The sequence below is a fragment of the Lepisma saccharinum genome, chromosome 12, assembly GCF_977018435.1.
Source record: "Lepisma saccharinum chromosome 12, izLepSacc3.1, whole genome shotgun sequence".
In the NCBI taxonomy this organism is placed as follows: domain Eukaryota; kingdom Metazoa; phylum Arthropoda; class Insecta; order Zygentoma; family Lepismatidae; genus Lepisma; species Lepisma saccharinum.
In genome coordinates, this window is record NC_139240.1 from 41,119,390 (window position 1) to 41,137,050 (window position 17,661).

The following is a 17,661-nucleotide window of genomic DNA, read 5'->3' on the forward strand; positions in this document are numbered from 1 at the left end:
CTCTGCGAGTATTTCGCTCCAATTACCAGAATTTGACTTCAAAACTACTAAAGATTTCATGTTAGAGGGAATAAGAAACGCGGTTGGTAATTAGAAGGTGTAAGGTAGTACTAAAAAGATTTTCGCGAGAGATTCTTGTAAATGTTCTATTACTTTCAATGGCCTCTCCAAACTACTACTCAACACCCACCCATCCCCCACCATAGCCTATGGCATTCCTAAAACACAAACAGGGAATTCTGATGTGCCTCATAGTCGCACGGTTCAACCAACCAACGGTCCACCTCACAAACTGGCTAAGAAAGAAAATATCTGAAACACAACCACAAATTGATGTACTAATAACCTCAATAGTGTAAGCCAACCATGCCAAACTCGCTATTATCAATATAGTCGACATGTATAACTATCCTGATCGACCTATCCCTCACCTCGGTGTAAAGATGGCTTGCTTGCCAATAAGGTCTCACCAGTAGAAGTGTCTGAGGTATCCAAGTTATTGGAAATCTGCCTCAGGCACAAGTATTTTCAGTTTGAAGACAAATACTTCATACAAACTCGAAGACTAGCCTGTCCACTCCCATAGCCAACATTGTGTGCACCTAGCCGAAAAGGATATCCTTCACTCACTAGAACTCCTGAACATACGATATGGCAGATATGCAGACAACACCATTGTCGTTTACAAAAAGGAAGAAGAGATAGATCTACTTATGGAAAAACTTCGCAACATTCACCCCAGGTTGAAATTCACAATCAAACGGGAAAACCAAGGCATTATCAGCTTCCTAGATCTAACCATCAAATGGAGGGACAACAAATTCACCACCACGGTCTACATAAAACCAGGGGCAGGGAACCAGTATATCCACTCCCTTTCCAACCACCCACCCAAAGATAAAGCTAATGTATGGCTTAACTTCTACCGAATAGCTTTCTCGCATTGCTCAAGTGAAGAGGATTTGAAGGAAGAAGTTACAAGGTGTACAACTTTGCTTCCGCCGTTTTCCGACAGGTGGCAACAACAGGAAGTAGCGGTCGAAAGAAGCAGATCGCAGACGTCACGCAGTTAGCTTGGACCTCTGTCAAGATAACCCCATTCAAACAGTAGTCGAGTGGTGTGTGCATCGTGAAGTTGTTCGCGATTGAAAATGTCAGTGTACGAGCCAAATTCTCGCCATTTGCGGGAGGTTCTACTTTTTTGTTTCAATATGAAGAAAACTGCGGCTGAGGCTCATCGAATGCTCTCCACTACGTATGGTGAGGACGCTATAAGTGAGAGAACCTGTCGTGAGTGGTTTCAACGCTTCAAGAACGGTGACTTTAACGTCGAAGACCGGCATAGTGGTGGAAGACAGAAACTTTTCGAAGATGCAGAATTGGAGACATTGCTGAGTGAAGACTCGCGTCAAACTCAAGAAGAATTGGCACGATCATTGGGAGTGACACAGCAAGCCATTTCAAAACGTCTGAAAGCCATGGGTATGATTCAGCATGACAACGCACGACCCCACGTTGCCAAAGTGGTGAAAACGTACTTGGAAACATTAAGATGGGACGTCCTACCCCACCCGCCTTATTCTCCAGACATCGCTCCCTCTGATTATCACCTGTTTAGATCAATGGCTCATGAACTGGCTGACCAACACTTCCGATCTTATGAAGAAGTCAAAAAGTGGATCGATTTGTGGATCGCCTCCAAAGATGAACAATTTTTTAGACGGCATTCATACGCTGCCCGAAAGATGGGAGAAAGTAGTGGCCAGCGATGGACAATACTTTGAATAATGCCTGGGTAAGCAAGTTTTTCATTCCAGCGTCATATTTTTGGGGAAAAACGGCGGAAGCAAAGTTGTACACCTTGTACCATGATTAAAGACATAGGACTTCAAAATGGGTACAAGTACATCAACTCTCTACATGGTGTAGCAAAGCTGAAATGCAGGTGCGACAACCTATCCCAACAACACGCAGCAGCAATAAAACAAAATGGATTGCCTTCCCTTACCACTACATCCAACTGCCTAGCCAAGACCCTGAAACAGTATGACATCAAACTCGCACACAAGCCAGTGAACAAAATAGCCAGTGCCCTAAGCAAACACGAGAGATCTTTCCTTGAACCACTTGACAACCTGAGATTATTTGATCCCCATGTTTGAGTGCAACTTGCATTACATTGGCATATCCATCAACGAAGGTACACAACAGCACTTATCCGATGCAAAAAAAATCCCAACCAACTACTGGACTAGCAACGCACCTCAAGTTTAACAAACATACAGCACACACATTGATTGACAATGACACAAAAATCAAAGAGACGCAAGCAATTATGCACTTTCCGCATGAGCTGAATATTGACAGTGGTCAGGCACATCATGTTGGGCTCCCGCGTTTACAACAACTCAAACCTATCACATGCAGCAGACGAACTGGTTATACCAGCGCCCCTAGCGGTAAGCGAGGAAACAACAGGAACTGGAAGTCAACCCAACAGTGAAGCATCAAGTTTCACAAGTGGATGGTGGCAGAGGCCACTGAAATTAATAGAACATATACAAGTAAGTTTCGCTGAAATTTCTTTAGTACTCGCTTACGTCTTCTAATACTAAAGATTATTAAAAAGTATTGAATCAGAAAATCCAAATATCTGTTATGCAATCACAAAATGCAACTTTTAACACAATATTGCAAAATAAGTGGAAACTTCACGTTTTGCATAACTTCTAGGATATTTTGACTCCGTAAAAATGCTACATGGCATTTTTGCAGGCAATTTAAAAAAGACCTAAATGCCAGAAAACTGTAGTAAAATCCAACCGATACCAATATATAAACATCAGTATGGGCTAAGCCCTACTAAATATTCAAAATTGAATGAACTTCGTATGCCAAACGTTAGGGTTATCAACAAAGTTCGAATGGACCATTAAGAAGAAAACTAATATATTTACATTGCCATTTGATGTGCATACCATACATGATTTTTGGACTTAAGTGCCCCTTTGCAGCCTCACATAACCATGTGGTTATGGCCTCTTCGGCTTCATCTTTGTGAACTGACCGCCACCAAGGAAGTGTGCATGAGCGCATTAAAATCACGTGACACTAAGACTGGGATGTGGCAAAGAAGGGATACTAATAACAAAAATAAAAATAGAAAAATGACCGAGACAAAGATGGAGGGATAATGTTGAGATGGACCTAAAGGAAATTGGTAAGGATGAAAAATATTGGATTGATATTGCTCAGGATAGGAACAGATGGAAGGCTTGTGTTGCTGCAGCCATAAACCTTCGGGTTTAAGAAGGCTAGAGAGTTAGTTAGTAGTTAGTTAAAATAAGAAAATAAAGAGAGACCCAAAGGTTGTGATGATCTTGCGTGCGGCAGCAATATGTGTGTGTCATGAATTATCATACACATTTCAGTATCCTTTATTGAGGAGTCATCCGTGTCATGTTCTCCATATGCCTAAACAAGATTAAAGTTCCTTTCATTCAAGTAACCGATTACAGACTGTATTTCACATACTGGCTTCTCAGTTTTTTAAACATTATAAGCACAAAGCCTGATGTGTAAATGCTCTTCGAATGTCTGCAGACGACAATTGCCCCTTGCCAATGAATCGGCAAACTTGCCATGCATGTGCATCATCTTAACTACAGTTCTCCAGTGGTGTCAGGGACAACTCTTTAGGGGCATTGCAGCATTACTTGTGTGACATTTTACACATAAAATATAAGGTTGTAGACATTAAATTGGATTAAAATATTCATAATGAACTTATTTCATAGAATTATAAAGTACTTTGTTGTGTGTTATAACAAATATAAAAGACTTTAGTATAATGACATAGCCTGAATGCATGAAAAGCATTAACGAAATGTGTTACGTGTGATGATGCTTTGAAAATGTTGTCTGTGAAGCATATAGTCTACGGATACTGGTAATTTTTGTTTTGTGATGTGGTTGGTACTATGCAAATTATATACATTCACAAACTTGTAAACCTTAATCCAATTAATAAAATAATAATTTACTGATTGATTTGGTTATTTACATGGAGTAGGACCACATTTCATGTAATGCCCCTTTAGTGTTTTCAGTTTTATGCCATGATAGCAGCAGACTGAATTCGTGGGGTGAGATATCAAAAAGCAGGATAGATTAGTAGATGATGAGTAGAATGTAGTGAGGGATGATTAACCCTAGGAATTCTCTCTGCCGACATATGCAGTGTAAGATGTGTCCTTCACTGAAAGTACATAGGCATCAACCTCATTTCCACATAGTACATCCTGGTAAACTGGATTCCTGCAGGTCAATGAGGGTCTGGCATCTGGACGTACTGTCGCTTTAATTTTTTGTAGAGATGTGTTTTTATTTTTGTTTTTTTTATTTCAATCCCTGCCGACATTATAATGTTTTCACAATATGCTACAGATTTTTAATGTTCTCCCACAGTGAAAATAAACTATACTTGCAACCACCGAATTGTGCAGAATGTTTGTATCAGATAGGATGCAATTAGCCATTTTTCGATGTTCTTAACGTCAAGAAATGTGGCCTCAATGAGCAAAATGTTACTTGGAAAAGTTATTGCTTTCTCTCTGTCTCTTTCTTTCTTTCTTTCTTTCTTGAAGTTCCTAAGTGTTAACAGAAAAATATTCAAGTGTATCATATGCCATCTTCTCAGCAAGAGAGCACACAATAGTAGGAAGCTCTGCTGGCAAAAACCACAGCATCGATAAATGGCCACAATTGTTGCCAAAGGTTGTCACACTCCTGTTGAAAGGCTTAATGCCTTCATTCCCTGCTGGTGCACCAGTGCTTTGTGCTTGCTTCTGGAGTGAAATAGATAACATGATTCACATAATTCATCATTGACTGGTAAGAAACAGCTACAGTTATACTTTTGCCCTACAACTATGTCTTACTTTTCCTTCATTAAACTGTAGGTCCAGTCCCAATTAGCCTACCTGGGCATAAAAGTTGACTTAAAACAAAATTTAAGCAAATGTATAATTACAGTTAATAATTGAAAATATTTTTACAGAAAACCTGATGCAGATTCCAAGCCGAGCTCTACTGAGAAGAGGAAAGACCCAACACCAGAAAAGGCGAAGGAATCTGGTGAGTACTAGTCTCCTTTTACTCATCATCTTTCTATGAAATTATGCTAGCCTTCAAACTACACTCATGCTCATAAATTAAGGATAATTGGAGCTTTAGAAGCGGCACTGCACCAAACTAGTTTAAATAGCATAAACACATGTGGAACACACAAGAAACACATCCACATACCCCATTTATTGCCGAAAACGTGCGAATGAAGCCAAAGGGGACATGTGATACAATACCAGGGGAATGGTAAGTTGCTGTCCCTCTGGTTTTTGATCATGTACACAGGGTTGAATACAATATGTGATGCCCATGCATATTGACAGATGCAGTAGAACAGGTTGGCATACTCTGGATCATGTAGTCAAGCAGCTGTTGGGGTATAACCTCCCATTCTTGCACCAGTACCCGTCGGAGCTCCTGAAGAGTCCTAGGAGGTGGAAGACGTGCACAGACACGTTAGCCAAGGCATGCTCGATGGGATTGAGGTTGGGGGAATAGGCAGGCCACTCCATTTGCCTGATGTCTTCTGTTTCAAGGTACTGCTCCATGATAGCAGTTCGGTGTGGCCAGGCATTGTCATCCATCAGTAGGAGCGTGGGACCCACTGCACTCCTGAAAAGACAACATAGGCGTGCAGAATGATATCCCGGTACACCTGACCTGTTACAGTGCCTCTGTCGAAGACATGCAGAAGCGTACATGAACCCAAGATTATGCCACCCCACACCATAACACCACTACCTCCAGACTGGTCCCTTCCAAGGATGTTAGCGGGAAGATATCTGGTTCCTGGTTCATGGCAGATGATTACACGATGAGAATCACTGTTGAGACTAAACCTGGACTCGTCTGTGAAGAGAACCTGGGACAACTAGTCCATTGTCCATGGATGGTGTTCTCAACACCAGGCGTTACGGGCTCCTCTGTGGACATTGGTCAGTGGAATGCAAATTTCAGGCCTCCGGGTGAATAAACCGTCCCTGTTGAATCATCTGTACACAGTGTGTCTGAAAACACCTGTTCCAGTGGCAGCAGCAAGGTCCCGAACAAGGCCCCCTGCAGTACTTCGTCGGCATCTACGGGCACTGATGTGATACCTGTCTTCTCATGGTGTTGTACACAGTCCTAACATCCACTGCTGTAGCGTCGTTACACGTTGCTTGTCTCGTGGAATCGTTGCTATAATCGTGAGATGACGCTTTGTGGCACTTGAAGCTCCCGTGACACACACTGCTGTGTTTGGTCCGCCTCTAGTTGCCCTATTATCCTGCCCTCATTACGTCATCAAGATGTGTTCGTTGCGCCATTCCCAACACCAGTCACCATTAGCACGTCTGAAAACAACTGCACACATGCCCTTAAGATGGTCCGGGGATACGTGTTTCCAGGTTACGTAGCTGCTAGGATAGGTGAACCTAACCTAATCACCTATTTGGGCTTGACTGAATTTGCAAGTGTACCTGGCTATGCAACTTGGACGTACTTATCCCCGTGCAGCTTTACGCTGTCCTCCTATGACCATATGCATGGAGGATGTCTCCAGCTGACCAGCATTCATTCCTAGGACTGATTGCTGGTTTATCATAGGGACTTTTAGCCTATCTAACTCAGAGCGAGAGGAGCGCTACCCTTGGCTAATCTGCCCAAATATGAATTAAAAACCAAGACGTTGGAATGACACATTTAATTCTCATGGGTCTCTCAGATTTAAATAGAAACAAGCACTGAACAAATTTATAGGGGTGTTTTTACACTGATAACCAACAATTAGGTAAACAAACGCATCTTATTTACATGATCCAGATCCAGTTCATCATACATGGGCCGTGCACTTTCTCACTACCACTCCAACTTTAAACGGGGGAATTTCGGAGAATATACACTTGAAATATGACTGGGTCATAAGGCAGATGGTTCTTTAAATAAGAATGCATTGTTCCATGGAGGTATATAACAAAGGATGTGCTGAGTAAACTTGGATGTCTTTGGATGCACACCACATTGGTCTTTTGAAGGCCCTTTGTCCATACCATGTGGTTTTTGCAATTGTTCAGTTTTTCCTGGTTTCAGGTTCCTTGCACTGTAGGACACTTTAAAACAGCTACTTTGTCCCTTTTATGCACTATTAGTATAGTTCTATGCACATTATGGGTTTCCCGCACTTTGGAAACAATGGACGCACCATTATTTCCCTCTCCAATGGCCTACTATGGCTCAAACTTCTGGAGTGATGTTTACTGCTTCAAGAGCTAACAACAAGTGGGATCAAGATGGCGTCCTGTGATCATATGAATCATTCCAGCTCTCTTGTCTGGGGGCCAAGCCCAGGAAGTCATCTCATTGGTCAGCAGCACCTCTGGTTGGCTTGCTTCAAGCAAGTACCTCGAAAATCCACCAGGTGGCAGTCTAGGCAGGGCTAGTTCCACTGTTCTCAACAGGTGGCACTGGTGCTGTGATATCGATTGTTTTTTTTGTCAAAAACATCGATTTTTTAGGTTTATTTGTGCAAATAAATATGAATTGAGGTTATTCTCAGGGAAAGCAGGTTATTTTGTGCCTACACAAATGTTAACCTGAAAATCTATTCATTATTAACAAATTTGCTTGAAATGCAACATGTGCTCATGGGATTAGGCCTACTTACAAAATGTTAGCATTTTGATAAATGATTTTGGGTCAGGGACCTACTATTTACTTGACATTTTGGTGTTTTAGCATGATTTTACCAACTTAGGCCTAATTCCTGCTAATTTTATTATCTAGGGAAATGGCTACTCCTGTTAATTGTACATGGAGTGAAATAGCGTTGTACTTTTGTTGGAGTGGAGTGGTGCTTGTATGTGTTGGGGATGTTTAGCCAACCTTTGGTTGGTTATACCCTCTGCACTGAACTCCAGCCAGCCTTGTCGCAACTGTGAGTCATTGGTCTGCTTACAGTGCCACCACACACCTGCCCAAGGACACAGTCAGTGCAGATTGTTTGGTATGGTACCCGAACGTGATTTCACACCACAAAATGCACACCAACGTTTTAATTGTACACAGTTCCACATTTTCCTACATTATCCTTAATTTATGAGCATGAGTGTAGATCAGGAATGTGCTATCTGTGAGAGAATTATCTTGTGTGCACGCATGGATTGCAGAGCGGGCAACTGCACTGTAGCATTGTAAGAGGGGCAGGAAGGAGGGAATGTGTGAGGCAGGAGGCTTTCACCTTTGTGAAATAGGTAAATCTCTTGTCAGTTGATTTGTGAATAATAGTGTGCAGAGTGTCATTCAGAAGAAACTGGAGCTGGTTCTTCAATTCTCGATGCGTACTGGCCTTGAGGTACAGTGCACATGTGGAAAGCTCGCACCACACAGAGCACTAGTGGACAAGTACGAGTTGCTCAGTGTGCTCTAGATACACAGGATTGAGTATTCAGTCAGCCTTTCAGAATATAAAATCAGGTCTTTTGTGTCCGTATTTACTGTCCGTTTATATTGCATATTGGTGTCTGCAAGAAGATAGGTAGATTATTTTTAGTATGATAAATTTGAACTCTCTTATTTCATCTGATTGAATAACATAGTCAGATGTCGGGCACACCTGGTGCTGCCCTCTGACATGGCCCATGTTGCCAGGACACCTTGTAACTTTGAAAACCACTTTTTTAATGAATAGGCCATAATTAACTCCATAAATTGTCTGTAATGCATAAAATCTGTAGACTTGCGTCATTCTTTATCCAATTCGATAAATATCCACTGAGAACATTGATACACATCGAAAGTTATTGCAAGCAACTCCATAACTGTCTTTTATCCATGTTCTTTATGATTCGTACAAAACCTTTTCACGCCTTAGTAAAGTTTATCCACACTGATCTTTCATGTACAGTTATTTTCTTGTTTAATGTTAAAAAAATATGCACAGAGACAAAGTTAATACCCAGTGTTAAGTTAGTGTCTTATCGCTTTTGGTACTAAAGCGATGGATGTCCAAAGTCTGGGTCGCAGGACTTTTCAGACACCCTGTAGAATTAGGGAGAGAAAATTGTGACGAAGTAAACCTGCGGATTTAAATATTAGTTCGAAATGTTTGCAAATATTAGTTGATATGTTTAACAGTAGTTTTGCTAGTACATGTAATAAGTGTGAGAAGGAACAGGGTCATATCAACTCCAGAAGAGCATCCACTTGAGAGGAGGGCCACAAGCTCCAAATGAATTGAATGAATAGAGTTATATTTACTAACAAGGACTATATTGGTTTATTAAGCAAAATAGCTACACAAAATTGATGTTCACAACACTGACACATCAAGAAATACTTCTGGAATAATCTTTCAATTTCCAGGACAAATTCTCAGATACACAACCGCGATAAACTTTGTGACAAATCTTTGAAACCCATTTTTCCATCGAATTTTCTTGTTGTGATGAAGCACTGTTCTAACTGACATATCCTGTTGTATATCCCAATAAATTTTATGAAATACTGACAATTCTCTCAGCTGATCCATAATTTGAAAGCAATTTACATCTTCCACGTGATAATGTTAGTGTAATCTACACTTCGTGAGCTAGTTGCAAAACTTGTATAATGTCCCATTCCCAATTCATCCTTTACTGACTGCACCATAATGATGAATGGGGAACACAAAGAACTGACAACTTTACATATTACTGTAACTGCATTCCAAATTTGTTTGCACACTCAGCAGGGTGTGACTTAAATGACGTGAGCTGTGGTCTTCGTCAGGTCGGCGATGCGAGCGACATCTATTGGAAGTAATCCCAAGCTATGTGCTTCTCAGTCACAAAGTATTTGATAGTTCTATGCTAGATGTCAGGCCATTGTCAACTAACAGTGAAACGAACCACAATATACACTGCTGTTTGTGAAAATTGCAACACCCAGAACTTAGTCAAGTTAAAGCTAATGGGAAAGCTATCACAAAGAATGTTGGCCCGAATGATTCCAAACTTGGAGGATGTGTAGAACAGTATACCAGCAATAAGTGATTAGGATTGCAGAGAGATGGCATATACGTAGGCCCAGCAGCACCCTCTCTTGTGTGACCGGAAAGGTTAGTGTTACGCCAAGCTCAGTCAGTGAAGAGCCGTCAAACGAAGTGGAAATGTGAAAGCAAGTGCCGGCATGCCTCGTCGAGGTCAAAGGGTGCAATATCAGCATGTGTGTGTATTCAAACGGGGCAGAATGAGCGGTCTCCGGGAAACTGGTTTGTCATACTGTGACATTTTGGCTCGTACAGGACATGCTGCTACGACAGTGATGCTTGTGTGGAACCAGTGGATAGAAGAGAGTCGTACGCAGCGACGGGTAAGGTACTGGACCACGCAATGTGACCACAGCACGGGATGCCCACCATCTTGTCCACATGGCTGTAACAGACCGTACAGCTTCGTCCACAGTGTTGACTACGCTGGTGCACTGCAACAGCTGTGGACCTGTCTGTCGACGGTTCAACGCCGTCTGCTGCGGGCTGGACTAGTGGCACGCATGCCATTGCATCGGCTTCCATAGTCCAGAAACCACAAATGCCTCAGACTGCAATGGGCACGTGAACACTGTCACTTGCGTGCTGAGTGGCAAAATGTAGTGTTTACGGACGAGTCCCACTTCAACTTGTTCTACAGTGATGGCCGTATACATGTTAGCCGCTACAGTGGTAAACACAATCTGGCAGCCTGCATTGTTGAGCGGACAAATGCCAAGTGTGATGGTTTGGGGCACCATTGGATACAGCATGCGATCTCGCCTCCTATGTATTGAAGGCAATCTGAACAGCAACCGCTACATCAGGGAAGTTTTAGAGCCAGAGGTACTGCCCCTTCTTCAGGCAACTCCACATGCCATATTTCAGCAGGGTAATTCCCGGCCACATGTGGCGAGGAATGTGCAAGCCATCTTCGAAGAACGACTGGTACCACTGCTTCCCTGGCCTGCACGTTTGCCTGACATGTCATCTATCGAACATGTCTGGGATATGGTTGGTTGGCAACTTGTTTGTCACGGTCCTCCAGCAACCACTGTTGATGCTTTGTGGACTCGCATACAAACTGCATGGAGGGAGATTCCACAGGAACATGTCCAGGCCCTCTTTGATTCCATGCCACGATGTGTAGAGGCTCTGTTTGTAGCACGTATGGGCTTCACACCATACTGAATTCTCAAGGTCAGAGATCATGTACAGTTCTGCAATCCTAATCATTTGTGTATTGTCATGTACCTAATATGTGGTAGAAAGTTCATTTCAATTACATGTATCCTTCTTGGTGTTGCAATTTTCACAAACAGCAGTGTACAATTGCTGATCCTAGTTACATTGAATGTTTTTAGGACATTACTTCAAAGCTTTTGCAGGAGGATTTTTGAATTTTAAGTTTGTTTGTTTTATACACAGATAGGCTAGTCGGGACTGGCCGAGCAGGTTAAAATGGGATCCACATCACTATGTCTCAATGCTTGAAATGGACAACGATGTGCAGGGTATCTCAAAGGTAGAAATATTTACACAAAGCATCCCCACCTTTCCCATTTTATTATTTATTATTTTCAAACATACGAGCATACAACAGCTAGCCTCATGGGTTGAGCAAACATTCCCTCATCTAAAAATTTCCACTTCTAACACTGTCTCCACTAGGTATCGAACCCGACACACCTTGATTACATGGCAACGAAGGTAGTTACAATTTCGCCATGCGGGACATGATGCATCATGCCCATTACGTAACACAGTGTTGAAAATTCTTTCCTTGAATAAGAAACATGATCAATCTTATCTAGTGTTCCATTTGAAATAGATTCCCTCATCGAAATCTCGCCCCTAGTTCCCAAAGGAGACTGTAGACATCTTAAAACTCATTATTTATTAATTAGTATTAATTGTGAATTATATCTAATCCTTAGTATTTGCTGCTTATAATATGAAGCTTACATTACACAGCGCTTCACATTGATATTAATTTCCACACAGCATTTACCATACTTTCTGTCATCCAGTGCTCAGCTCATTTTCTGTGGGGAAAGTTAGGAACACTTATTCAACGTTCGTGAGCCCCGCAAGCACAGCTTTGAATTTGAAATTACCACTTGGTCGTCAGTTGGACAATGGACATGGATGGACCAGGATGGTACCGCATGATCTAAAGATGCTGCTTTGTTTTTGGACTCGTTAGGAATGGGAGTGAGTGGGTGCTGTTTAATGCACTCTTTATCGTAATGTATAGCTGCAAAAGAAGTTATTTCGCTCATGCTTACATTAAAGGGAAGATGATATTAACAGTAGGATATTTAAAAGGGAAAAAGATGAAACTTAAAATACTTTTGAAATACATCGGTTGGTACAACCCCTCCCTCTCCCCCTTCTCTTTACAGCCTGCCATCTAGCATGACAGCAGAGAAACAATGTGACAAAAGTTAGGTGAACTGCCCGTAGATCTCAGTAGAATCAAATCAAGCACTGCATGGATTCTATTTATTAGTCTGTAGAAAGCAGATTGTGAGGTTGTGTTTTTGTGTGTGTGTTTGTGAGAAAGAGAGAGAAAGATGAAGGAAGAAGAATTAGAGATGTGCTTATTCCTGACATTGATGTTTGAAACCTAACAATTTTACATTGAAAATATATTCACAGGTTCACATATAAGATGGTTATAATATTAAAATATTGGTCAGTTAATCATGAAATGTCACACAAAGTTTTTTTGCAAGATACATTAAAGTTGTTCCTTTTGTGGGTCCTGTGAGACTGGGAGCTGTAATACAGATATGTTATAGGGTTCGAACCTGCAACACAGGTATTCTGTGTCATCTACCACGTTAACCTCTGGCTTCACTGCAATTTCTGCAGCTTTGATAAAGCTGACGAAAGATTTTTTTACAAAGAAGCTGAAACGTTGCAATATGTGATTTTATTTTTGCTTATATTTCCAATCTGAAATAATTGAAAAGCCCACTCTTACCAAATGTTTTTTCAGTTATGGCATAACTTTATTTCAACTTCTAGGACTGAGCCAATACTACTTTGACTTGATGCCAATGCCTTTATTATTTTCCACTGATACCAGTGCATGAAAATTGTTCAAAATATTCATTAATATTAATATTTAAGTATTACACTGCAATACAGTGGAACCTCGACTTTGTTTTCCAGGGTACCAAGCTGAAAGAACTTAAAATACGGGAAAATGTAAAATTGAGGAAAAATTTTTAACATTGCACTATGTTGGTTGGGACCATCAAGATTGAATGTATAATATGGGAAAATGTAAAATACAGGAACTTAAATTGGGGTTCCACTGTATTATGCATTAGTTCACCGGAGTCAATACTGATGTACTGGTATCAGAAAATTTTTGGGTGTTTCTGTCTTTCATGGGGTCTCCAAAAATCCCATGTGACACTTTCTCAGTCGAAATTATCCTGAAAATTATGCAAAATCAAAGTTGTGTAAAAAAAATCTGGATTTTGTGATATACAACATGTATTTTAATATTTTGATGTAATTGTAGAATATTTTAAAGCAAAACTCGTAGTAAATTGATATAATTTTAGCGGAATACTTACACACTAATATTAATCAATATTTTGAGCAACTTTTGATTATTTCCATTTTCAAGCAGCGGTATTGGTATCTGTGGGTATCAGTTCAAAGTGGTATCATCTCAGCTGTATTTAAAATATTGAAGACTTACATCGGAGCATTAATATAGCTCTCCTTTAATCACATAATCAGTTTTTTTTCACACAACTTTGAATTTTGCATAATTGACTGTATATTTACATTCCTTGAAAGTTTCACATGGCATTTTTGTGTCTGCAAAATTCTGGGAAAGTATCGGCCAGTTTTGGTGAATAAATTTCTGCTGATACCTATGGTAAAAAATGTAAAGGTACCCTTGTGCACACATGCCATGAAGGCATATGGGGTGATGTGGAGGTAAAGCTCCACATATTCTTGATCTTGACCATTGTTGGGATGATGTGATCACCAGCATGCCCGGCTGCCTTTTCCCCGAGATACAAGGCTGGTTGGGCCTCAGAGCCATGCAGAAACTGAAATGACTGGAAATATTCATGGTCCAGATCATCTGCAATAAGATTCGAACTGGGCCTTCTGTGTGGTTGCGAGATGCTTTACCAACTGATACGTAGAGCCACATATTTATGATGAATAAAACTCTTAAAGTCAGCATATTTCAGGATCAAAAGCTGTGCATAAAGTGACATTTTGGTTTTAAAATGGTGAATAAAAACTTAAAAATTTACACAAGAGAGGATAAATCTGAATTTGGAGCTGTATTCTAACTAAACAAAATTCCTTTGTAAAAGGGCTTTCATGATAACAGCACCTTAAATTGTATACTTTAAAAATCATAACCATTCAATTACTTACGTGAAATTTAGAAGATTTCGTACTTCCGCGTTGCACAATTTAATGGTTCAATCCTATTAATTACAAAGATCCACTGTCTTCATTCACAAAGGGTACGGCGTTTGAAGCGGAGATGGTACCGCGTCACTACATTGTTTGTTCCCGGGCGGCGGTGGTTGCGATTTTTCCCGTTCGGCAGCACTGGCGCGCGCATCTTGGTTTGTGTCGTCTGCTTCCTGTTGTCCGGTGGCGTTGTCAGTTGGGGGTTGGGGGGCTGGGCAGTGTTGCTTGGTAATGTGCCGTTCCTGTTTCCCGCGTGGCTGGAGGGGGGTCGAGTATGTGCATAGCATCTTTTCTTTTTCAGGTCGGGGATCTTTCTGAGGACAGGGTGCCAAGTTGGGTGTGCTTGCCCATTGTCCAGGTTGAGTGCTGGTTTCTGCTGGATGATGGCATGGGTTTCTTTGATGGTGTTTTCTATTACAGAGCCGGTTGGGTGAAGTATGGATATGGAGGAGATGGTGTGGTTAGTGGAGTGGAGGTGTTGGGAGAGGCCTGATTTAGGTGTGTCGTTTTTGGCATCTTTTACATGTTCGTTAATCCGTTCTTGGACGGTGCGGATGGTTCTGCCAATGTAGGTGTTGTGGCATTGGCATGTGGTCTTGTAGACACCGGGGGATGCAAGTTTGGGTAGGTAGTATCTCTTGAAGTTGGGAAGTGCCCTTCCGATTTGGGATATTGGTTTGTGTGCTACTCGGATGTTGAAGGGTTTGAGGGCCTTGGCAAATTTTCCAGATGTGGTGGGGTGGTAGGGAAAGGCGATCCACTTGGGTTTAGGATGATTTTGGTTCGGGATATCTCTGTTTCTTGGGTGTCTGAACTGGGCTTCTGTTTTTGCGCACCACATGGATAGTTGGCGCTCGGTGTAACCGTTGTTTAGGCCTATTTCCGTTATGCACGCTATTTCATCTTGCAGGTCATCTTCTGTGCAGCTGTGTGTGAATGCTCTTCTGTAAAAGCTCATCCATACTCCAGCTTTTTGTTTTGGTGGTTGGTTGGATTTTGCATGGATATACTGGGTGCCCGAACCTGGTTTCCTGTATACGGATGTGACGAACTTGTCTTGGAGTCGTCGGATGCTGAGGTCGAGAAAGTTGAGGTGGCCATTTTGTTCCCTTTCAACGGTGAAGTTTATGTTGGGATGTATGTTATTGAGGGCAGTTAGGAGACGGGTTAGGTCCTCTTCCTGTTTGTAAATGACTATGGTGTCATCGGCATATCTTTTGTATCTTATATGAGCAAACTCTGGTTGGGTGAGAATTGACTTCTCGGCCACATGCAGCACTATGTTGGATAGGGGTGCGGAAAGGGGGTTGCCCATCGCTAGGCCCCCTGTCTGGTGGAAGAAACTGTCCTCGAACTGGAAATAGTTGTGGGTGAGGCAGGCTTGTAGAAGGTTGCATATTTCATCAGTTACAAATGGAGGCGTGCTATTGCTGAGTAGCCATGTTCTGGTGGAGTCAAGTGCAAGGCTGATCGGAATGGAGGAGTACATGTCCACTACGTCTATGCTGGCTACCTTGCAGTTGTCGGCTTTGACAAAAGAGGTGACAAATTCTTTTGCTTCGAGGCTGTTTTTTAGGCAGTAGGTGAGTTTGTCATTGTGGGCGGTCAGTTTCTGGAGGAGCCATTTGGTCAGGTGGACACTTGGTTGATTGAAGCCGGCCACTATGATTCTCAAGGGGGTTCCTGGTTTGTGGGTTTTTGGTATGCCATATGCACAGGGAAGGCTGGGGTGGGTGTTCCTTAGTTTCTTCTTTTCACTATCTTGAAGGAGGGCGCTGTTATCTATGGCTCGGCGGATTGCTGTATTGTATCTGCTTGTGGGGTCACGTTTCAGCTTTTTGTAGCCATCAGAGTTTAGTTTTGCTTGCATTTTGTCACTGTATTGGCCTTTTCCCATTATGACGTATTGGTTACCCTTGTCCGATTTTATGCACCAACATTTGTTGTCCTGTAGCCACTTTCGGAATTCCTGTGTTGTGTTCCTTAGTTTATTGTGCACTGTGGGTTTATGTTTGCTAGTAGGTTGGGCGTGTTGGCGGAGGATGATGGAAGCACATGTAAGGCGTACACACTCGGCATTTACAAACAGGAAGAGGACCTAACCCGTCTCCTAACTGCCCTCAATAACATACATCCCAACATAAACTTCACCGTTGAAAGGGAACAAAATGGCCACCTCAACTTTCTCGACCTCAGCATCCGACGACTCCAAGACAAGTTCGTCACATCCGTATACAGGAAACCAGGTTCGGGCACCCAGTATATCCATGCAAAATCCAACCAACCACCAAAACAAAAAGCTGGAGTATGGATGAACTTTTACAGAAGAGCCTTCACACACAGCTGCACAGAAGATGACCTGCAAGATGAAATAGCGTGCGTAACGGAAATAGGCCTAAACAACGGCTACACCGAGCGCCAACTATCCATGTGGTGCGCAAAAACAGAAGCCCAGTTCAGACACCCAAGAAACAGAGATATCCCGAACCAAAATCATCCTAAACCCAAGTGGATCGCCTTTCCCTACCACCCCACCACATCTGGAAAATTTGCCAAGGCCCTCAAACCCTTCAACATCCGAGTAGCACACAAACCAATATCCCAAATCGGAAGGGCACTTCCCAACTTCAAGAGATACTACCTACCCAAACTTGCATCCCCCGGTGTCTACAAGACCACATGCCAATGCCACAACACCTACATTGGCAGAACCATCCGCACCGTCCAAGAACGGATTAACGAACATGTAAAAGATGCCAAAAACGACACACCTAAATCAGGCCTCTCCCAACACCTCCACTCCACTAACCACACCATCTCCTCCATATCCATACTTCACCCAACCGGCTCTGTAATAGAAAACACCATCAAAGAAACCCATGCCATCATCCAGCAGAAACCAGCACTCAACCTGGACAATGGGCAAGCACACCCAACTTGGCACCCTGTCCTCAGAAAGATCCCCGACCTGAAAAAGAAAAGATGCTATGCACATACTCGACCCCCCTCCAGCCACGCGGGAAACAGGAACGGCACATTACCAAGCAACACTGCCCAGCCCCCCAACCCCCAACTGACAACGCCAC

General features: G+C 42.2%; 1 protein-coding gene across 2 annotated transcripts in view; it reads left to right on the forward strand.

Annotated features, from left to right (window-relative positions):
• Positions 1 to 17,661, forward strand: part of LOC145996019 (uncharacterized protein CG7065-like) — an 83,440-nt gene that overhangs the window by 61,499 nt on the left and 4,280 nt on the right. For both annotated transcript variants that reach the window (XM_083132188.1, XM_083132189.1), the window contains one exon: positions 5,060 to 5,136. In XM_083132188.1, coding sequence (XP_082988314.1) covers positions 5,060 to 5,136 — 77 coding nt within the window. The remainder of the gene's footprint in view (positions 1 to 5,059; positions 5,137 to 17,661) is intronic.